The 23,096-nt window shown below is 53.3% G+C and overlaps 1 protein-coding gene across 2 annotated transcripts in view; it reads right to left on the bottom strand.

Annotated features, from left to right (window-relative positions):
• The window catches only part of CPNE5 (copine 5), a gene marked incomplete at its 5' end in the record, with an annotated part of 92,115 nt that extends 78,512 nt beyond the window's left edge, over positions 1 to 13,603 (bottom strand). For both annotated transcript variants that reach the window (XM_081246687.1, XM_081246686.1), the window contains one exon: positions 13,509 to 13,603. In XM_081246687.1, coding sequence (XP_081102813.1) covers positions 13,509 to 13,603 — 95 coding nt within the window. The remainder of the gene's footprint in view (positions 1 to 13,508) is intronic.
• Positions 13,604 to 23,096: the final 9,493 nt, after the last annotated feature.

Below are 23,096 nucleotides of genomic sequence, written 5' to 3' on the forward strand. Positions count from 1 at the left end.
TTAGACTTGAACTCATGCAGCAGGATGACTGGGAATTCCCTGGTGGTCCAGTGGCTAGGGCTCCGCGCTCTCACTCCCAGGGTCCCAGGTTCAATCCCTGGTTGGGGAACTAAGATTTTGCAAGCCGCACAGCGTGGCCAAACAAACAAACAAAAAATGATGGACACAATGTTTGGAGGCGGAGAGCTCTCACAACAGGAGCGCTCGGAGCCCCTCCTGTCCTGCCTCTGTGCAATCATGGCTCCTACTCACTGAACCCCAGGCATTGCACTAAGCGTTCTGCAAATATTAGCTCCCAATTCTCACTCCGTCCTGCAAGATCAGTACTGGGTAAGCATTATCCCATCTTACAGATGGGAGATCACAGGGATATCAGGCAAGGGCATGTCCTGCACATCTGGTGTCCCTCAGTCCACGGTGACCCACTGCTGTCAGGAAGCAACATGGCTCGAAGAAAACTTGATCTCTGGCTGGGAAGTGACTCAACCTCTCTGAGCCTGTTTCCTCATCTGTACAACAGAGAGAAGAGCGCCAGCTCTGAAGGTTGCTGATGCTCGGCCCTACCCCCTTCAGCCCTCCTAGTTCCTGTACACACCCCCAGTTTCCTCCTACTTCTCTTCCAAGGGCTTTCTCGGGGAGGCAGGGCTGCAAATACCAGGAAGTTTACACTCCCCACGGCAGCCAATGATGGGCAGAAGTTGGAGGATAAATGCCCGGCTTCCTGACTCCCCCCAGGACAGCTCTGAGCTGTGCTTCACACAGCCTCCCAGAGGTGCCCACCGGGAGACCTGCTCATTGAAGACCCTTGTTGACTCGGGCAAGGGCTCTATTGCTGAAGGGGCTTCCTGTGAGCCCTCCCACGTGTTGGAGCTACTGACTCCTTCCTACACTGTCCTAAAGTCAAGCTCTGCCCTTGCCAACCATCTTACCCATGTCCCACTTCCCTCCCAGATGTCCCCGGGGGTCTTCTCCTCTCTGCCTCCACTCCCCTACTCCCCCACGGACCCCACGGTCCCTTGCACCCTTTCCCCAGAGAGGAGAAACACTAGGCTATGTGGCTTCCTGCCAGCCAACTCCAAATATCAGAGCTGGATGGGCCCCTCAGGATCATCTGTTCCACCTTCTCCTTGAGGAGGGGGAAACTGAGGCCCAGGGAGGGGCAGGGAGTAGCCATGCTGCACAAGCAGTGGCAGAGCCAGAAAGGTCTAGAAGGAGACCTCACCCTAAGTCACCATCACTGAAGCCATCAGCAGTGACAGCCTGTCTGGACAACCTGACCCACAGTCAACCCCATCACCCATGCTCCCCACTCTGAGGTGGGAGCCAAAGACCAATCAACAGACAGATAGATGCAACAGCAGCCTGGTGCCAGGATATGGCATCCTCTGCTACCCGGGGAGGTCCCAGATGGTGCTCATCAATCATACCAGCTCTGGTCCCCGACCAGATTCCCAGCCTCTGCTCCAGTCTCTTCATTCAGGGTCCTCTCCCCAAAGGCAGCTACCCTGCTAGCCCTCCGTGACCCAAAGGCACAGGACCCTTCTGCTGGCCTCCATCACCCCTCTCCCAGACCTGCCCCTAGTGGCTGTCCCTTTGGAAACCTTCTGATAAACCTCCCAGCCCACTGCAGTGAGCATCAGATGAAATGACACACAGGCAGCTCTGAAAAATATGCAGCAGGAGCTACAGGTAAGATACCACTTTGATATATGCTCATCCACACCGAGATGGGCTGACCTGGACCTGGGCTGACCCTCCCCTCCTGTACTGTGCTAGGATTCGGGGCAGGAGTGTCTGTCTTGATTTAAACAAAGGACAAAATGCCTAAATTCCAAAGATGACTCTACAGTGGTGGAACTTGAGATGCAGTGAGGGGCTGGAAAGTAATAAAGAGGGTTGGGGGATAGGGGAAGAGGGGGTGGGGTGAGGGGGACTCTTACTAAAGCAAGTGCTGAGGTTTATCTTTGAATTCTGTAATGAAATTCTATAATTACATAAAATCCTAGAATGTTCAATCTGGAAGGGACCTCAGAGGTCACCTTTTCTAATTCCTCTATAAACCAGGAATGTGAGACTCGGAGAGAAGGCAATTGACTTCTCCAAGGTCTGTGCCTCCTCCAAGTTTAGCTCTGGAACTCAGGTTCAGTCATGTCTAAGCTAGTGAGAAAGAGAGTGAGACCGTGTGTGTGTGTGTGTGTGTGAGAGAGAGAGAGAGAGAGAAAGAGATTGACAGAAAGAGAGAGAGATATAGATATGGGGTCTTATCTTCAAAGAGAAGCAGATGGGACCTGCCTGGGTGAGAGGCACACAGCTGGACTAAGAAATAGAACCCAGCTACCTAGCTTCGGTGGCTCCCTGCCCAGTGACCTCCAGACTCTCACTGAGCCCTGTGGCATGGGTCATCCTGGCCATGGCACCTGAAGATAATGCAAACCCTCTTCCCCCTCTCTGCTGACATTATCGTTACCATCCTTCCAGAACCATTCCTGTTCATTCTCCTCAATTCTGCCTTCCTTGGACAGACACTGACCAACAACCATTTCCTTTGAGCTCTCTCTGGCCTGTACTGTGCCATCCTCTGACTTATAGGACCCATTACCATACTCAGCACACTCTGCACTGCAAAATCAGGGGTGCCTCTGTCTCTCACACGGGGCAGGGACCCCAACTCTGCTCCAGGCCAGCCTAGCACCTGACTCAGAGCAGGGTCCTGGCAAATTGGATGGATGAAGGAAAACCAAAAGGAATGGCCAGTGGGTGAGCAAGGCTCTTGTCTCCCAACATGGTCATGCTCAGGGCCGGTCCCTATACTTCCTCTTAGCTGTAGAGCCTAATGGTTAAGTATATGGACTGCAGTCAGACAAGCTGGGTTCACATCCCACCGCTGGACAAGTTACTTGCCTTCCTTGTGCCTCAGTTTCCCCACCTGTAAAGTGGAGTTAAAAAACAGTTCCTCCCTTAGGACTGCCGTGGAGCACTTGGACAGAGTGAGGCTCGTCAGACAGGTTAGTCTTCATCATCGGCCTGGTGCTAAGCGGGGCGGTCATTCTCCTGGTGGGTGCTCAGGCTCACTTGGTGACAAAGGAGAGACGGGACGGGTGACACAAGCCACTTCTACTTACAGGTCCCAGGAAGCCCATCCCATCACATACACTCCCAGTGCTCTGTTGAGGTTGATCCACTGAGGACTCCAAGGCTCAGAGATGGTGAGTGACTTGCCCACAGGCACAGAGCCAGTAAGAAGCCAAGGGGTAAAAAACCAGGTCTTCCAACGCGAAGCAGGGCTCAAACGGCAAGGACACAGAGAGACCAGATCATAAGTGCTTTTCTCCACTATCTTTCTTCAGAGAGCTCAAAGAGACTTTTTTCCAACAGGCACATGTATTTTTCCCCCCCAAAAAGCATGAAATTCTTCAGATGTCCAAGTGACAGCCTAAAGCTTGGCTTCTTTTGTTCCTTAAATCAAGATCAGGGAGCGGAGCAAAATGCTGTTTTCCTCACTGCTCTCCCCCCAAGATCACTTCAAAAACAGCTGCAGGAAGAACGACCATACACTGGGCGTTGAGAAGACCCCAGCAAAGACAGAAAGCACTGGAAAGGTTGAAATGAGAACTGCCTGGTGCTAAAGGGCAGGGCCTGAGGGTGACACCTTTGCAATGAGAAGCTTAAAAGAGTCAGAATAGGGTTTCCCTGGTGGCGCAGTGGTTGAGAGTCCGCCTGCCGATACAGGAGACACGGGTTCGTGCCCCGGTCCGGGAAGATCCCACATGCCGCGGAGCGGCTGGGCCCGTGAGCCATGGCCGCTGAGCCTGCGCGTCCGGAGCCTGTGCTCCGCAGTGGGAGAGGCCACAACGGTGAGAGGCCCTCGTACCGCAAAAAAAAAAAAGAGTCAGAATAGAAGCTGGGGCTCTCCAGTCAGAAAGAGGAAGAGACGCAGCCCTCCGCTCAGGGAGCCTTGTCAGAGGAAAAACAGCAATGCCATCAGGGAGCTGCAGCCTGAGGGGAGACACAGCCCCGTCCTCGGGGAGCCCCGGTCTGAGGGGAGGCACAGCCCCGTCCTCGGGGAGCCCCGGTCTGAGGGGAGACACAGCCCCGCCCCCGGGGAGCTCCTGTCTGAGGGGAGACGCTGTCCTGCCTCAGGGAGCCCCACTTTGAGGGGAGACACAGCCAGACCCTTATGGAGCCCCAGCCTGTGGAAACACAATCCTACCCTCAGGGAGCCTCAGTCTGAGAGGGAGAAAACAGCCTTGCCTTTAGGATGCCTACTCTGAGGGGAAATACAGCCCTCACTTCAGGGAGCAAAAGTCTGAGGGGAGACACAGCCCCGCCCTCAGGGAGCCCCGGTCTGAGGGGAGCCACAGCCCCGTCCCCAGGGAGCCCCGGTCTGAGGGGAGACACAGCCCCGTCCTCGGGGAGCCCCGGTCTGAGGGGAGACACAGCCCCGCCCTCGGGGAGCCCCAGTCTGAGGGGAGACCCAGCCCTGCCTTCAGGGAGCCCCAGTCTGAGGGGAGACACAGCCATGCCTCAGGAAGTCCGAGCGGGGAGACACAGTCCCTCCTGTGCTAAATTGCTCAGTGAACTGATTATCACACATTCAGGTTGTCTCTAAACGAAGCCCATACATGCTCCATGGATTTACTAGCAAATGACTCTAGCTATAGAATAAAAGGAAACACACCAAGAACACTCATCTCAGCTTTTCCTGGACTGGTGGTCCCTAATAGAGGTCCATGGACCCCTCTGAAACTATAAGCAAAATGTGGCATATTGGTGCATATGGATGCATTCTTTTTTTGCAGAATTTTCATCATATTCCCAAAGAGCTTCCTTAGGTTCAAAGGCTAAGGAAATACGGGGTTTTAAAAAAATTTTTTATTTAATTAATTTATTTATTTTTGGCTGCGTCGGGTCTTAGTTGCGGCACACGGGCTTCTCTCTAGTTGTGGTGCACGGACTCAGAGCGTGAGGGCTCTTCGTTGCGATGCGTGGGCTCTCTAGTTGTGGTGTGCGGGCTCAGCAGTTGTGGCGCAAAGGATTAGTTGTCCCGGGGCACGTGGGATCTTAGTTCTCCGACCAGGGATGGAACCCGCGTCCCCTGCATTGGAAGGTGGAGTCTTAACAGCTGGACCACCAGGGAAGTCCCCGAAAATATGGTTTAACTTCTTTCCCTAAGCATCGCTCCAACCTCTGGCAAAAAGTTGGTGGTGATGAGCACATAGCTTGGATCTTCAATGCTGGGTCCAAAACCCAGCTCTACCCCTTAGCTGTATGACCTCACTTAGCCTCTCTATGCATCAGTATCCCCATCTGTAAAGTGGGAGTAGTAATAGTCCCTCTCTCCTACAGGTTTTCTGAGAATTAATGGAGTTCATATATGCAAAACAGAACAGTGTCTGGCACATACTAACTTGCATTTAAGTGCCTGGCATACAATAAATGCTCACAAAAGCCCTGTGGAGAATAAGGTGGCTTCTAGGGAATCCCCACGTTCTCCCCTCCCTGCTCCCTACTGCTGGGCTTGATCAGGACTTCGAGCACCTTCATGTCCTCACCCATCAGGGTCCATCTGGCTGTTGTACAGCCTTCATTGAGGAGAGCAGACTGGGGACAGGTAAACCACCATCAGGGAAGAGGCTGGAGAGACCCCGAAGCTTGAGGGGCCCTCCAGATGCACGCTATTTCTCCATGGAGCAATTTAACACCAAACATCTGGTTAACCCCAAGCAGGCAAAGAGGGTGGGAGGGGGCCACATTAACCATGGATATAATCAGCACCAAATCCTTTGTTGTGACACCCTGTTCACCCTACGTATCAATGCTGGGAGGTAGACACTGGCCTCATTGTACAGGCAAGACAGCTGGGGCTGAGGTGTGCCAGTGTCACCCAGCTTGCCAGGAGCACCGAGACTGAACTCTGAAGCCGGAGACATTCAGAGGCGCCTGCATTACCAAAATCCAGGGTCTCCCAAATCCCCACTAGCAGTGCCCCTCACATCCTCACTCTCCCGTTTCCTACCCCCAGCTTCATCAGGGGTGCTCTCAAAGGAACAGCTGAAGAGGACTGGAGGGCTTCCCATCTCTCCCTGCCCTGCTCCCTGTCCTAACAGGCAGAAGTAATCCCAGGAAAGGTGAGGAGGGAGCCGGGGAGGAGAGGGACCTTGGCATCCAGCCCCTGGCACTCACCCATCTCCCCTTTCAAACCCTGTTCCTCACCCCCGTGCACTGTCTCCCTGCCAGGCAACCTCACCAAGGTCTAAAAGGCAATTTTCACGTGGCTTAAAGAGCTCTCCTTCCTGGAGCTATTTGCATTTTTGTTATTATTAATTATTGTAATAACTGTCCCTCTTAAGCTACGTGACCGAGGGAAAAGAGCCTGAGCTCTGGCCTCAGATCCATTCAAACTAGAATCTCCACACAGCCACATGGTAATTCTGTGACCCTGCACAAGCTAGTTAACCTCAGTTTCCTCATCTGTGCACGCAGTCACATACCTGCCTTGTGCAGTTGTGAAGCCAATAGCTTACAACAGAAATGTAGGAAGTGTGCTCGATTTTTCTCTCCCTCATGCCCACTCCCCCGTTCCATTCATCAAGTCTTAAAATTTCTCCTACTGGGAACTTCAGGCACTATGCTAGGCCAGCAGAGGTGAGTGACATTAGGAGACAGAGGCACGTTGCAATGTTTTGGAATCACACTAAGTCTTTTTTTCTTGACCAGGAAACTAGCAGGAAAAGAGGTTGTCAGGGGTCCAGCCAAGCTGTGCTTGGAAAATCAGTCCCCAGTCACTTAACACTGGCTGTCCACTGACTGCAGGAAAATCTGAGGAGTCAGTCCTCAAAGACACCAAACTCGAGGCCCCTTGTAGCCCCAGGGATCTCAGGTAGTCTGTGGGTCACCTGGAAAGTCTCCTTGTGGCAGAGGCCATGGCTGTCCACCCAGCAAGCATTCCTCACTCCCTTTCTAATAGAATCCATGCTGGTTCAGTTATCTGATGCAGATGGCCTGAAGTCAGAGAAGGTAGGCTCCAGTCCTTTGTTGCTGTTGACTGGTTGTGTAACCCCCCAAATTTACACATTGAAACAATAACCCCCAATGTGCTGGTATTGGAGATGAGGTCTGTGGGAGGTAACGAGGGTTATTTGAGGTCATGAGGGTGGGTCCTTCACGATGGGATTAGTGCCCTTATAAGAAGACCTTGCTCTCTGCTCTCACCTTCTCTCTCTGCCATGCGAGCACAGTGAGAAGGTGGCCACCTGAGGCCAGGAAAGAGTGCTCACCAGAATGTGACACCCTGATCTTGGACCTCCATCCTTGAAAATTGTGAGAAATAAATTCTTCTTTCTCTTGTTTAAGTCACCCAGTCTATGGTATTTTGTTTTGCCAGCCAAACTGACTAATATACTGGCCTGGGGTGGACATGAGACCTGCCTTTGGCCACTGAAATAGAAGGGGAAGTCTGCTGAGAGATTTTGGGAGTGACTGTGCTTTCTAGATAAAAAGAAATTTTCAGAGAGAGGCCTTTGGTCCAATGTCTTGCTTCCTATCTTTGGATGTGGTTGTGATACCTAGAAAAGAGGCAGTCATTTTATAACAGTGAGGCCCACCATTTGCATGATGGCAGAATAGAAAGATAGCTGCATCCTTAATGGCAAAGTGAGCTGACAAAACGGAACTGAGATAACCTACGTAGAGACTCACTGTGATCTGAGAAAAATAAATGTATTTTGGGTTTGACCTACTATCAGATTTTCTGTTACCTACAGCCAAAGCATTCCTAACTGAATCTGATTCCTCTGTGCCCCAAAGCTTGTTCCAGCCTTATTCCCCTCACCTCCTCCCCACCCTGTCTTGCCAATGGTAGGTCATCTCCAGCAATGGCCTTAGGTCTGAGCAGGGAGACCTGTGGGCTGGGAGAGGACAGATGGTAAGCTACTACCATATGGTCTAGATGCCAGGGAAGGCCAGCTGCAATCCCATGACTCTCTCTGGTCTCTTCTCCCTAGGGATTCCTCTGGTTCTGGGTTTGCCTGGCATCCCTGAGCAAGGAAGGCCTCTCTCATCCTTGGAGATAGAGTACCTACTTCTTGGCTACATCTACCATGGTTGGTACCCAGGCCCTACCGTGATTCTCATCCTTGGAGACCCCAATCCTCAAACTCAAGAGGCTCTCAAGGTTTTGAAGTCTGAGGAAACTGGATTTGGATCCCCCTCTCCAAAACACACTAACTGTACAGCCTTGGGCCGGTTCCTTAACCTGAGCCCCAATTTCCTAATCAGCAAAAAGGGAAAAATACTACTAGTATTTTTCTAGTTCATAGGATTGTTGTAGCATTAAAAAAGATGCAGTAGGGCCTCCCTGGTGGCGCAGTGGTTGAGAGTCCGCCTGCCGATGCAGGGGATACGGGTTCGTGCCCCGGTCTGGGAGGATCCCATATGCCGCGGAGCGGCTGGGCCCGTGAGCCATGGCCTCTGGGCCTGCGCGTCCGGAGCCTGTGCTCCGCAACGGGAGAGGCCACAACAGTGAGAGGCCCGCATACCGCAAAAAGAAAAAAAAAAAAAAAAAGATGCAGTAATTGTGGTAGGCAGAAATCTAAGATGGTCCCTGCGATTCCCACCCCCTGGTATACAAGCCTGCACAATCCCTTCCCCTTGAGTGTGAGTGGGACCTGGGAATATGATAGGATACTCACTTCTGTTACTTTATATCAAGTAGCAGACTCTGGAGAGATTATCCCGCTGGCTTTGAAGAGGGAAGCTGCCATGTTGTAAGAGGCCCACATGGCTGGACCTGAGGGCGGCCTGTAGGAGCTAAGAGCCCCAAACCAGCAACCAAAAAAAAACACAGGACTTTAATCTTACAGCTGCAAGGAATTAAACTCTGCCAGCAACCTAAGTGAGCTTGGCTTAGACCCTAAGCCTCAGATGAGATCATAGACCCTGCAGGCACCTTGATTTCAGCCTGGAGAGACCCAGAGCAGACAAGTCAGCTGTGCTGTGCCTGGGCTTCTGACCTACAGAAACTGTGAGATAATAAATGGCTGTTGTTTTAAGCTCTAGGACTATGGTGATTTGTTATGCAGCAATTGAAAACTAATATAATAGTCTGAGTTTGTACCAAATCGCTATTTGAGTAGGTTAGTAGCTGAGTACAGGCAATTGCATATGGTTCAGCCTAGTACAGATGTTAAGTGCCTGGCATGTAGTAAGCACTCAATAAATCCCACTGTTTTTATTCCTCTGGCTCCACTAAACAGTATCTTAATGTAGTCAGTGGCTGAATGGACCTCTTTTTCCTAGCAATGGCTCTAACAGCTGCCACACTGCCCCCAGGCTCCTCCTTCCCCCAAAGCCACCCTCCCTCTGCCTGTCAGAAGACAGTGTTCTGAGCCCATTCACACCCCTTCTGAGAGGCTAAGGGCACAGCTCTTGAGCTAGGCTGCCTCTCCAAAACGCCAACCTGAACAGACAGCAGAAAACAACATCTCTGGGGCAGAGGCAACAGCTGCCCACCAGCCCCACGTCAGCTGGAGGGGGAGGGCAACTGCTTGAGAGATCCCAGCAGGGCTAAGCCACCACCTGCCTCTGGATTCTCCCCTCCTTGCCTTCCCTGTGGGTCTTGGGAGCCCCGCCATGTAGAATCGTCCAGTGGTTCTGCCAGCAAGACCCCGCGGAAGTGCACAGGTTTCCTGTTACATAAAAAATGCAAATTGCTCTTTCTAACCAACACGCTGGTCTGGATCCCTGCATCAGACGGGGCATAGAGAAATAGTGGGGCCCTTGGGAACAGGACACTGGACAGGTGAGTTTTGACTGGGTCTGCAGGGAGGCTAATAAAGTCAGGAAAGGTCTGGAACAGACCATCAGAGGAAAGAGAAGCTCGTGGCTCACACTTTCTACGATGTCTGCTGGAATCTGGTGTCACAAACCATCTACCTTACTCCCAAAACAACCCCTCAGAATCTCTAAATGTACACAGTATGTCAAATATATGTCAATAAAGCTGGGGGTGGGGGGAAATAGAACTTTCTAGATGGATCAGATCTCCAGGACCCACACAAACCACCTATAGAGAAAGATTTTTATTTACTTTCAGGTGTCAAATAATAGGCAACATAAATTACTATTCATGGCTTAAGGATCCATTTAATCCTTCTACTGTGATAAGGATTATTACACTTACTTTACAGATGAGGAAACCACGGCCCAAGTTAAGTGCTTTACCCAAAATCACAGGGATTTGAACCCAGGTAGACAGACCCCATAGACTCATGTTCTTACAAGCATTGAGTCAGACAACCAGAGGCTTTAAAATCTTTGGCCCGAGTTTACCAAAATCAGTGAAAACAACTGTTTGGGAGTAGACTATAGATTAGCCCAGGAGATACCCAACACAAAGAAGCAGGGGCCCAAACATGTCCATCCCACAGTGTCACCTGCCTTCAGCAGAGGCTTGGATGGGCCTCTGCTGTGGTCCTGTGCTGGGGCTCAGACATGCCCCTGTGCCAGGCAGCTTTGCTCAGCTAGGAGTGTCCTAGGATAGGCATGGTGGGGGTCAGGTCCTCCCCTAGGCAACAGCAGAGACCTCCTAGGGCTGCAGGGGATGGCAGGGACCTTCCTAAGGAGCAGAAGGGAAGGGAACTAGCTCACAGGAATGCTAGTTTCCAGTTCCTTTGAAACACTGGCCCCCTCATCCCCAGCTGCCCATTCTGAAGCCCCCTGGAGCTCTCAGTCCACCAACCCCTCTGCCTGCCCTACTATTCCTTGCCCACCAGCAGGTGTCACCTAGATGCTCAGGGCAGGGGCACCCTGTAGCCTCCTCCCCCGGGCTCAGTCAATGCTGACCATGAGATGCAGGGGAGGAGGCCTTGGCTCTCATTAACTGGTGGCCATGGAGTATAGAATATGCTGGAGAAAGCCATTCTGTGCAGCTCTCCCTCCTCCCCATCCTCCTCCTCCTTGCCTCCTTTTCCTTTTCTCTCTCTCCGTTTCTCGATCTGTTCTAGAAACTGGATAGTTAGACCTGGTTGAGGCAAAGAGATGGATTTACAATTTCAAGTTGACCCACATTGTTTTCTTGCCTCCCTTCTGTTCCAGGTGACTCCTCCCTCCTCACCCCTTCCTACCAAAACTCATTATTCCGCACTCTCTGGCTTTTGGGAGGGTAGGAGCAGAGCCTGGGTCATGCCCTCCTCAGGTTGATGTCCCAGGAAAGGGAATGAACACCAGAGTTGATCCCAGAACCACATCCCCCAGGAACTCAACTGCATCCCTAGGTACTGCTTAGGCAAAAGGTTTGAGTCTTTGGACACCTCTGCTTCCAGAGAGCAAACAGGAGGGGCCAAGTGCTACTGCCTTACAGTAATCATTGTAGTTATTTATTGAGCACCTACTGTGTACGAAGCAAGTGCAAAGCTGCATGCTGGATGCTTCACGATCCCCTACTCCTGTAAATTAATTCCTCCAACAGTATTCGGTGAGGACCTGCTACATGCCAGCCATGCTTCCAAGCATGAGGGGTACCTCTGTGAATAAGGTTTCTCCACGAATAACAGGTTCGTTGTTTGCACTTGACAAATGGGGGAAAGCGAGGCTAAAAGTTTGCGCCAAGTGGTGGAGCAGATTCCATTTTGAAGTGTCTGATTCCAAAGCCACAATGCCCTGTGCCCTCTGCCTCCTCTGGGTTCGTGGGTCTGAGTCAGGGTGGGGATCGCTGCCCTCAAATGCTTACAAAGTTGCTTTGGGGGAAGAGGAATGAAGTCTACACACCTGAGATGTCTTCAGAGGTTGTGTGCTCAGTATGTGAGAGACCCGGTGGCCCAGGCTGAGTGCTCAGGACCCAGGGAACACAGAAGGCAGTGATTTGGGCTGCGTGTCTCTCAAGGGTGAGAAGGATGGCTGGAAGTGGGGAGCACGAGGCCAGGCTTTTCAGGATGGGGGGACACAAACTGGCAGAGATGAAGGCAGGGTGAGATATGGATGGAGAATGTGCTGTTCAGAGGCTCTGAGGTGAAAAGCCTCCCGAGACAGCTCCGACACAGGCATGACTGAAGGCTGGGAAGGAGCATCAGGTGCAGGGCTATGCACCAGCACGGAAGGGAGGACAGGCTGGGGCAGCTGTGGATGGCTGAGGAGGTGAGACTGGAGCTAATGGGCAGTCAGGAATCTCCCAGCAGAGTAATGGCAAGATGCAAATGGCCTTGGGAGATAATTCTGACAAAACCGTATGTGGAACCATAGGGGAGACATGTGGGGTTATCACAGGAGCCCCCAGAAGGGCCTGATGCAGGGGCCAGCTATGTTCAACTTCATCAACCCTCACTCCCACTCACCCTAAACCACAGCCCCCCGGCCAAGTCCTTCCCTCTTTCACATCCCAGCCCAGTTCCCCTGGCTCCATCTACACCTCCCCAATGCCACAACTTGGGAACACAGGGTTGGGGTGCCATGAGGGTGGGTGAAAGGTCTGACCAAAGAGAGGCCTGGGCGATTTGGAACAAGTGCACACCCAGGACCCCGGAAATGCTGTTAGTCACTTGGGGCAGGGGAATGGCATTTCCAGCGGAAACTCAAGAGGTGGGCTCTGTGTAGGCCACAGTGCCCCCTCACAATCCCAGCAAGGCAGTGACCCTAGGCCAGCCACAGGGTGACTGCACTAGGGATAAATTCCCCCTTCCCCACTTGTATCCCTTACTGCCTGGGGCAGCCTTCCTCTCAGATAGGAGAACCTGGGGGAGACCCAGCTTAGATGGAGAAGTGACTCCCAAAGCCTGTGTGACACGACTGAGGATTTGGGGGTGGTAGCCCACAAAAACTCTCCTCCCCCTCCCCTGCTGGACTAAAATTCCACACTCATCGTTCTAGTCCTTTGGCTTAAGATTTTGTACCCCCAGTTATTGTTTTTTTAATGGTGCAACTTTAAGTTATCAATTCTCCACATCTCAGTATGAATGAGTCTATCTGATCCTTTCCTGAGAGTCAGTTTTGTTGTTGGAGGTGAAGAAAGGCTTTCAAATCCTGGGGTCTAGAATGGTGGGTGGGTAAGGGAGGAGAGGATGAGGGTGTTGGGGCAAAGGAGGGGGGAGAAGAGAGGGAAGGAGGGCACAGAAGGCAGAGGCTGGGCACGCCTGGGAGGGATAAGGCAAATCATTCTCTTCTGGATTTGGGGAGGGGATGATCAGAAATAGACTGCTATGAAGACCCTGCTATGTCCTTTCACTACCTCCCTCTCCCCACACGGGCGTCTGGACCCCCGTTCCTGTGTCTTCTTCTCTCCTCGCAACAACAGTCCAGAGTGCAAACTTTCTGGGATACGACCCTAAGCCTGGCTTCCCCTTCCGCGGTCGCCACCCGTGGCTGGGCAGGGGCTCTTGCAGGACAGGCAAAGGGGCGTCCTGGAGAAGAGGACACTCTGGAAGGGGGCGCACGGAGGTAGATGGTCGCAGCCAAAGGGGCGCAGGGGCTCTGGGGCCAGGGGCGGGGCCGGGGACCAGGGCCAGCGGGCGGCTCACCTGCAGGACACGGTGATCTCCACCTTGGTGGCCGGGATGCTGCCCGCCAAGGAGTCGAACTCGCTCAGCGACGCCATGTCCTCGGGCTGCTCCATAGCCCACCGCGCCCTCCACCCCAAATTAGTAAATCCCTGCGCGATTCACGCCTCCTCCGGAGCAACCGAAACCCTGGGCTCTCCCCCAACTCCGGAGCCGGGGCTGGGCGGCAAAGGGAGGAAAGAGGAGAGCGAAGAGGGGGCGTGGGAAGTGAGAGAGGGAAGCGGGGCGGAGGGAGCGGGGGCCGAGGATACAGGAGGGGGCGCGGGTGACGCGACGAGGAGGCTGGGGGCCCAGCGGAGAGACGCAAAGAGCACAGGGAGCTGAGGCGCAGCCGGGAGAGGCGGAGGGGCGCGGGGAGAGGGCACCGGGAGGGACGCGCGGAGTCGTGGAGGGGGCACCGGGAGAGGGGCGGGGAGCTTGGGGCGGGGACAGAAAGGGTGCAGGAGAGGAAGAGGGGTGTGGGGGGCAGGATGGGGCGCGAGCTGCGGGGGTGGCCGGACTCAGGAAGCGCGGAGCGAGCCCGGAGCGCAGGGGCTGCGGCGCCTCTCGCTGGGTCTCCGCGGCGGGGTTGGGGACGCGGCTGCGAGCGCCACCTCCTCGGCTCCGGCTCTGGCTCCGGGGCTCCCGGGCTGCGGGAAAATCAAATCTGCCCGAAGCCGCCGCCTCCCGCCACCCGGGGCGGGCTGCGCGTCGAGTCCGCGAGCGCCGGAGGGGGCGCCCGCAGGGGCCGGGGCGGGGCCGCGGGCGGGGTCTGCGCGCTAGTGTGAGTGTGTCCGTGCGAGCGTGTGAATCTCTGTGCGTGTGGCGGGCGTGGAGACGCGGCTCCAGATGCTGGGAGCCTGGGGAGTGACAGCTAGAGATGGTCTCGGCCGTGCGCGTCTCCGTCTGCGCCCGCCCTCCACTCCCCACCTCCCTGAGGGGTCTCCATCTCCGGGGAGGGAAAGGGATGTGTGAACCAAGGGGCATCTGTATGAGAAGGGTCTATGCGGAGCGGGGGTGGGGAGGGACCTGTGCAAAAGAGACAACAACCCCCAACCAGAGGTTTGGAGGCGGGGATCTTTGCTGAGGGTGCGCCCCAACGGAGGGCAGGTCTCAGTCCAGAAACAGATTACACATCTCCTGGGGAAGCATGTGGGGCCGACCCCGGTGCCCGGAGGGCCCGCCTCGGTTTCCCAGTGAGGGTCCTTAGGCCTAGGCAGAGTGGGTGTATGGGCGCTCCCCCATCCGCCTCTGGTTCCCGCCGGGCCTGGCCATGCGGAGTCAGCCACCTAAGCCACGCGACAGCGCCCTCCCCATCCCCGGCCCGTCGTGACCACACGGCTTAACCAGCCCCCACGTCTAGAAGCTTCCTCCAGCCAGACAGAGGGCGGCCCGAGATCCCCGGGGGTTCTCTACAACCTGTACCAAGTAGGCGCCTGCTGTGTGCAGGGCTCTGATCCCAGCCATGGGAGCGAGGAGAGAGTTGAGGCACCTCTCAGGCGGCCCCCCCTCCCAGCCAGGCCCGTTGCGGCCCCACCCTGCCCCAGTTTCGCCCTTCTGGGTTTGCTGCGCTGTGGCTTCTCTCCAGGAAATCTCCAGCGACCCCTCCTCAGCCTCAGTCTCACCCTTGCGGAGCTGAAAACCTCCTCCGCGCCCACCACCCGGCGTTTGGACGCGACGCGCCTCTGTGCCCCGGGGAGGGGTCCTGGCGAGGCCTAGAGCCTGAGGCTGGCCCCGGAAAAGCCACGCCCCGCGGGCCTGGCTTTGGCAGCTTGGCCTTAACAGGCGCCTCGATATTCTGTTTGAAGTCAATTCCCGGAACATCAGATACAGCCAGAGTCAAAGATAAATAAGAACACGTTCATCGGCCTGGGTTAAGTGTTTCCCTTTTACCCATGGCTCAGGATTGGCTGCACTGTGTTCTGCAACCTGGGACCTGACAACAAGAACAAAGGCGCTGGGATGCCCAGGGCAGTGGGGGCTTGCTGTGTCAGAAGGCTCCACTCTCTGGTTTGGGCTTAAGACCCTCTCTGCAGGATAAGTTGGGCCTCCTTTTCTGAGGGATGCAAAACTGGGCTTGGACTCTGTTCCCTCCCCCCACCCCATACTTGTCCTAGACATATTCCAGACATACTTGTGGAATATGTTATCCATTCATTCTACCAGTATTTACAGAGTACCTGCCCTGTGTCTGGCCAGGTGCTAGGGCCCCTTGGAAAACTTCCTTGGTAACAGTGATAACCACCATTCCATTTTCGAAGAGACTATCCTGGGCCAGACACCATGCTTAATTTTTTTTTTAAGATATTATTTGCATACGACAAAATTCTACCATTTTGTGTACAATTCAGTGGTTTTAAATCTATTCACAAGGACTATGCACGATTATAAATCCTCAAAATAGGTATAGGCATGAGGTATTATTATCCCAGGGAAGCTAAGTAACTTGCCCATGATCACCCAGCTGGGAACTGGCAGAGTGAGAATTTGAACCCTGGCCATTGAGACCAAAGCCTGACTGAACAAATCTTGACTGCCTCTTAGGATGGAGCCAGATGATGGAGGGTCTTAAAAGTCATCCATGAAATTAGGCCCAGTTGAGGAGGACAACAAGTGGGAGCCACTGTAGGTTATTAAGCAGGTGAGTGGTGAGACTGAAGTTCTACCACATAACCTTGTAATGTGACAGCATCTGGCATAGCAGCGCCTGATTCTCCTTCTAGAAAAATTCTGAAACTTGTCTGTTCCTCTCCATTCCCTCTTAGTCATTGCATTTCCATGGCTGGCTCTTTGGGGGAAAAAAATTATACTGGGCACCATCTCTGTGCCAGGTGCTGTGTTAGGCTCAGAGAATAGAGGTGAAAAGGACATAGTATCTGTCCCCAAAGAGTTCCAGGCCAGTGGGGACCCCAGGACATGCAGAAAATAAATGACAATGCAGCATGAGGAGTGCTGTTGAGGTAGGTATAAAGGGCCCAGAGAGTAGAGAAGAGTGACCAACAGCTCTACCCCAGGAATGGGCACAAGGGAGGGTCAGGAGCAACTGCAAAAAGGAGGTGACACTGAGATGGACATTGATGATGTCTGTTTGGTTCCCTCAGAAGCAGACCCCGAGAGAAAGATTTAAATGTGAACAGTTTATCGGGGAGGTTAAAGAAATGCTATGTGGGGAGTGTGGAGGTGAGGTAAGGAAGGCAGCCTATAAGGGTGGTTTATCAAACCAGTTATCACTGTGGGCAACTAAGGCTCATTCCCACTGAGGTGCTCTAGGACACCATACAAAACACACCTCACACTTAGCCCACCAGAGGGGTGAGGGAGCAGGGGTATGTATACACCAACTTTTATCAGTCACTGGCTCAGTGGCTGAGGGCCGTTTCTGGAGGGCTTTAATTCCCTGACACGTCTGGCCTGACCAGCACAAAGTGGCAATGCAGGTTCCAGAAGCCAGAGAAAGCATCAGGCAAAGAAGTACAGGTGCTGACAGTTGGATGTGGGGCTGGAGTGCACTGAAGTGGTAAAGGTGAGGGTACAGACAGGACAGTGGCTGCTACGGATGATGAACTAACTTCTGCCTGGAAGACAAGGCTGAACAGGTGCTTCTGGCAGGGGACCAGCATGATTAAGGGCCAGAGAGATGTGTTTGGGGACCCTAGTGTGTCTGGAGCACAGGATGAAAGTGGCAGAAATAGAATATGAGGCCAGAAGGTGAGGGGCCATGATGCAAGGCCATGGGCCTTGGCCTCCTCTGGGCACAGAGGCTTTTCAGAAGGGGACACTGAAGGAGGGGTGCTCTGAAAGACACCCCATAGCTACATAGCTAACCAGTGACCGCAGAACACAAAACTTGCTGATCAGGCCCAGAGCAAAATGCTCACAGTGCTCGCGCAAATGAATTGCTGATGGTTCAAAAGCAGTCTATGGGTGTTGACACTGGAGAGGTCATTTCTTCTTAGAGGGATATGACAGTGTCAAGTAACTGAGGTCACCTGTGATACTCAGGCAAGCCAGCCGGCCGGGCATCAGGTGCTGCAGACGTGTTGTCTGGGCCTGGCAACCAGATTAGAGCCAACCACAGCTCTGCCCACCCCACCATGTAACCAATGCTTGTTCCTCTGATTACAAACTGTGAGCACAGAATGGGCCATGTCCAGAAGATCTGGAATAATCAGCATCAGCGTTTTGCCCTTGCCATCCAAGACTGCAAACACACTCTCCTCTAACCTAATCCGTGGTGTTAATGATGGCAGAGCAATTTCGAGAGGCAACCCGCAGCATTGATAAGGAGAGGAAAAGCACCACAGGGCTTGGGAGGGAGAGCTCACAGATGAGGCAGCTGCTGCCTTCCGCCCTCCCCCAAGCCTGTTGTGTAAGTGCTGCCCTCAGACCTGCCCTGTTTGAGGCTGGGGACGGTAAGACAGAAGGAACACAGAGGAGCAGAAGATGGAGTGAGCGTGGGACAGGGGAGTGGGGGCTGTCCACACTGCACCTCAGAACAAGCTGGAAAAAGGCCTTCTTGACTTTGGGTAAATGTAACCCTGAGCTAGCCAGGGAACATGGCTTGTGGAGACTATGGGCTTGATTTGAGCCTCGACTTACTCCCTTGGCTGGGTGCCCCTGTGAGGTGAATGCCCTGCACCACTGTACATGGGAGCCCTGGGGAGATGGAAAGACAGAGGGCGTGACAGGAACCTGAAACCACCGTGGCAGTAGAGAGGTAGGGGAGATGCAGTGTCTGATTCCATCCATTAATAGAAATGCTAGAAGGGGCTTGGTTGGAGACCATCTAGGTTAAACCCCTTCTTTCACTAAAAAGTTGAGAGAGGGGGAGTAAAGGACTCAAGGTCACCTGACTCTTCCCTCAGTAAGAAACTCCACTAATAACAGCAAGGTCAGGCACCCAAGTGCAGTGTGGACCTGCCTGAGAAGGTCTGGGGAGCAGCCATGTTCTGCTGGGGTGGAGGAAGAGGCACAAGCTGGCCACAGGGCTCTCCACGCCTCCAGCCCCCATTCCTCCTGGAGATGCCCCACCATCCCACCTGGAACCCCACCCTGCCCCTCCTTTCTGCCTCTCCCCACATCACAGCATGGCTAGATCAGTCATCTGGGCAAAGGGAAGCCCCAGGGCCTTCCAGCTGCTGGTGCAGCAGCCTTTCCTGCCCCTAGGATCCCACCTGTGCCCCCCACTCCCACCCCTGGGCTTCCTCTCTCACTTCTCTTGTGCTTCTCCTTCCAGCCTCTCCTGCTTTTCCAAGTGAGGGAAGCTCCCCTGCCTTTACAGTCTAGCTACTAGAATCTTCACACCAGACAGGGGATCCACTTGAAACCAGAGTCGGCTTGTGTCACTCCTGCCCTGGCTTCCATCTCTCTCTGTGGTAAAAGGACTTGATGGGCCATGGGCCTCTCTGACTTCATCTCGTCTTTCTCTCCCCCTCACAGTCCTCACTCCAGCCACACTGGCCTCCTTATTGGCCCTGCAGGCCCCTGTCTCAGGGCCTTTGTACCTGCTGTTCCTTCAGCCTAGAACACTTGTCCCGGGTCACCCAGGTCTCTGCCCAAATGCCCTCCCTGCAGGGGGCTTTCCTTGGCCACACTACCTAACACAGTACCTTGTTACACTCAGCCCCCTGACCCTCCTTTATTTTTCCTCAGAGCAGTACCCTTGTCTGTTTCCCCCACTAGAATACAAGTTTTATGCAAGCAAGAACTTTGCCTTGTTCATGGTTACACTCCCATCTCCAAAGACAGTGCCTAGCACGTAATAGGTGCTCAGTTAATCGTATGACTACATGAAAAGTTCATCTCTCCCCTCTGAAACACTGACTCCTTCATGAGGACCCTTGGCTTCCAACTAGCAGTCCCAAACAGGGCCCGAGTCTTCACTACCACATACATCTCACATCTAGCCTTCCATTTATTGAGCATTTACTGAGCATCTATTACGAATTCAGTTGTTGAATTGACAACTATCAGATTGAGAATCTCTGGGCTCCTTGACCAGTAGCACAGAGAAGGGAAGGGATTCTTTTTTTGTGTGTGTGGTACGCGGGCCTCTCACTGTTGTGGCCTCTCCTGTTGCGGAGCACAGGCTCCGGACGTGCAGGCTCGGCAGCCATGGCTCACGGGCCTAGCCGCTCCGCGGCACGTGGGATCTTCCCAGTCCGGGGCACGAACCCGTGTCCCCTGCATCGGCAGGCGGACTCTCAACCACTGCGCCACCAGGGAAGCCCGGGAAGGGATTCTTATCTATTTATTTTGTTTACTGAGAACCTACCATGTAATAAGCTTAGCAATAAGAAGTTAACATCCATCACACACTGAATCCTCACAATAACTCTATGATGCTATTGTCTCGTTTGATAAAACTTTACTCCTCTGTGGAGTGAGCTGGGCTAGTTCACTGCCAGGGATAGAGAGATGAGGGAGACCCAGTCTCCTCAGAAGCTCTGTCCAGTGGAGTTGGAGCACTCGTTTTGAGTTATGCTGTAGGAATCTGTAGAATATGGGCCTTAACTTGCCTAAGCTCACACGGATAAGTGGCAGAGACAGGATGCAAACCCAGGACTGTGTGAGACCAAAGCCCCTGTCTTTGCCTGACACCAGGCTCTCTTGTTCCAGTCTTCACTCAGGGCTTGTCTAGGTGACTCTGTCTGCAACACAGCCCCTCGCATGTCCATGGGGCCTAGTCCAGCACCATGTGATCTGTGCTCAGAGCCTTGTCCCTTCCACTTTTCACCCTGTCCAGCAGAGACATCACAGCGTGTCACTATGCGCCCTCCCCCCGGCCACACACACACATTTAACCCAGTATTTAGCTCAGTATTGTTAGTTGCGGTATTGGAAACCTCAGTGCTGCAAAGGACTTTTAAGATAATGCAACTCACTTCGATTTTACAAATCTGAGGACTGAGTCCTAGAGAGGGAAAGAAATTGGCCCAAGGTTGTTTTGCTAATAAGCAGCAACTGGAGGTAAAAACTAACAGGAGTTCAGGTTAGAATCAACTCCTAGATCTTTTCTTTTCTCACCTCAGTTCCTTCAAGAAGGGATGGCTCCCCCCGACTTTATTTATAAATGCAAGTGTGCCATCTCTGGGCCTTTTGCGATAAGGGCCAATGTGAACCTCCATCTCCCCACCCCCACCATCAGCCTTTTACACCCAACCAGGACCAGCCATATGGTTGCCCCTGGCCTTTCTTCCTGCCATTTCCTCTCCATCAGGCCCACATTCTACCCTTCTTTCAGGTACAGTCTCTTCCAGAAAGCTAGCCTGGATTCACCCAAGGTCATCGAGTTTCTCCTTCCATTGAACCCCCAAAACACTTCTCTTAGGTAGATACTTCTCTCTTCTCCTGCCTAGGAGGGGGCGTGCCCTGAAGGTCTTGGTCTTGGATCTTGGTCCTCCACAGCCTAGCCTTTCCCAGGCCTCAGCCTCCCTCTCTTCCTTTTTGCTGGATTTAATTACATTTGAATATATTACCCCCCAGTCAGCCAGTCTGCTCTTGGGTCTCCTGAACTCTCTCTCCACTTGATATCAGCCCATTTCCTCTTATTTTCGCATCTTGGGAACTGGAGAATGAATCCTCGCATTTCAATCTTCAAAGGCTTAAAAGCAGCCCATGTCCCTCCCTGAAGTCCCAGCCTCCCACCAACACACTTGATGATTTCCTGATTGGCCTGGGTGAGAGATGAAAGAGCTGGACTTTCAACTGGAAAGGCTTGATCGAGTCTATTCCCCCAAATCCCTCCCATTTCTCCCCTGCCACAGTTGCTTGAGGGTCTGCCTAGGCCTCAGGACTCTGTGCCCCTCCCCACCTCAGGCTGATGGGGTCGGGCGGGGGGCTATTTCACCCCCCCCACCCTCAGATTTTCCCTACACTGCTGCTCCTTAGCATGTCCCCTGGCTGTACCTGCACTGGGCAGTCTGAAAAGCCACCAAGGGTGAAACATTCTTGTTTTTTTCCCCAAGCTCTAAATTCATTTTCATGCCAAGCTGCTTGTATCTGCCTGCCTGGCTGCTGAAGAAAACTGAAATGTGCACAAAATCCCAAGAGCCTGGCTTTGTGTGGAAGCTGAAGTCCCAGTGGCCCTGCCCCTGGAGCCCGTCTGCTTGCATCTCCAGCTGCCTGATGTGATTTCCCTGAGTTTTATTAACTCTGGGCCCTGCACTGAGAGAGGAGCTCATCAGACACACTTCACATCTTGCCTCCTCCACCCCTGGCTAAGAAAAGTTGCCCTGATTACAGGAAGTATGTGTTCCCCAGTTCTCTGATAATTCTATCAGGAGCCAGGGTGAGGCTCAGGTGTCAGGCTTTGGGAGCTGTTGCTGACAGCCTCTCAGAGGCCGCCTGCCCGCCTGCCTGGGGGCAAGAGGCAGTGCTGGGTTGTCTCCATTCCAACGATTCATGTTATGACCTTGAACCCCTCATTCTATCTCTGCTTCTCAGGTTCCCCTAGCTTAAAAAATGGGAATGATGATACCCATACGCCCATCCCCTCCAAATTGGTATGAGAGTCCAATTAGATGAGAATGTGCTGCAAGAAAATACCACCATAAAACTGCCCAGGGCTTCGCTGGTGGCGCAGTGGTTGGGAGTCCGCCTGCCGATGCAGGGGACACGGGTTCGTGCCCCGGTCCGGGAAGATCCCACATGCCGCGGAGCGGCTGGGCCCGTGAGCCATGGCCGCTGAGCCTGCACGTCCGGAGCCTGTGCTCCGCAACGGAAGAGGCCACAACAGTGAGAGGCCCGCGTACTGGAAAAAAAAACAAAAAACAAAAAACAAAAAAAACTGCCCAGGTTTAGACCAGAGAAACCAAGTCTGGCCCTCTCATTCCATAGATGGAAAAACTATGGCTCAAGGAAGTTGCCAAGGTTACACAATGACCTGGCTGGAAAACCAGCTTCCATATTTTCTGAGCTGGAGGGAGGAGGGGGCAGAGAATGGTATGGAAACCATTCCTGTGGGAGTTTCAGGTATGACCGCGGGAGACGGCAGACCCCAAGCCTGAAGCTCAGCTCTGCCAAGAGCCAGCCATCTGACATGGAGCTTCATCCATGAAATGGATTCATCTATGAAACGGACATTATGTCTTATTCACAGGCCTTCAGAGGATTAAATGGAATAATACATGTAAAGCACCTGGCATGTGGTATGTTCCCCAAACATGAGTTTCTTCCCTTCTCTTGTTTTCTCTTAAAGTATCACAAATGCTTTCAAAAAGGGGAGGCACAAAGGTAACATTTTCTCTTAGAGCTGAATGTTTCCAAAGACAGTTGTGAACCTTGGACTCCCTTTCCTTGGGGGCTTTCCTTATACAGTGAATGTGAAATGGCCATTTTCCCCGTCAGCAGGACGAGGAAGTCGAAATATTGCTTTCTCCCTCCTTCCCCACCACCTCTGCTGTACAAGGGCTTCCTCACAGGTACTCGGGCCAGCAGCTTTTTTTTTTTTTTTTTTTTTTGCGGTACACGGGCCTCTCACTGTTGCGGCCTCTCCCGTTGCGGAGCACAGGCTCCGGACGTGCAGGCTCAGCGGCCATGGCCCACGGGCCCAGCCGCTCCGCGGCATGT

The sequence above is a fragment of the Mesoplodon bidens genome, assembly GCF_964165515.1.
Source record: "Mesoplodon bidens genome assembly, chromosome: 10".
NCBI lineage: Eukaryota > Metazoa > Chordata > Mammalia > Artiodactyla > Ziphiidae > Mesoplodon > Mesoplodon bidens.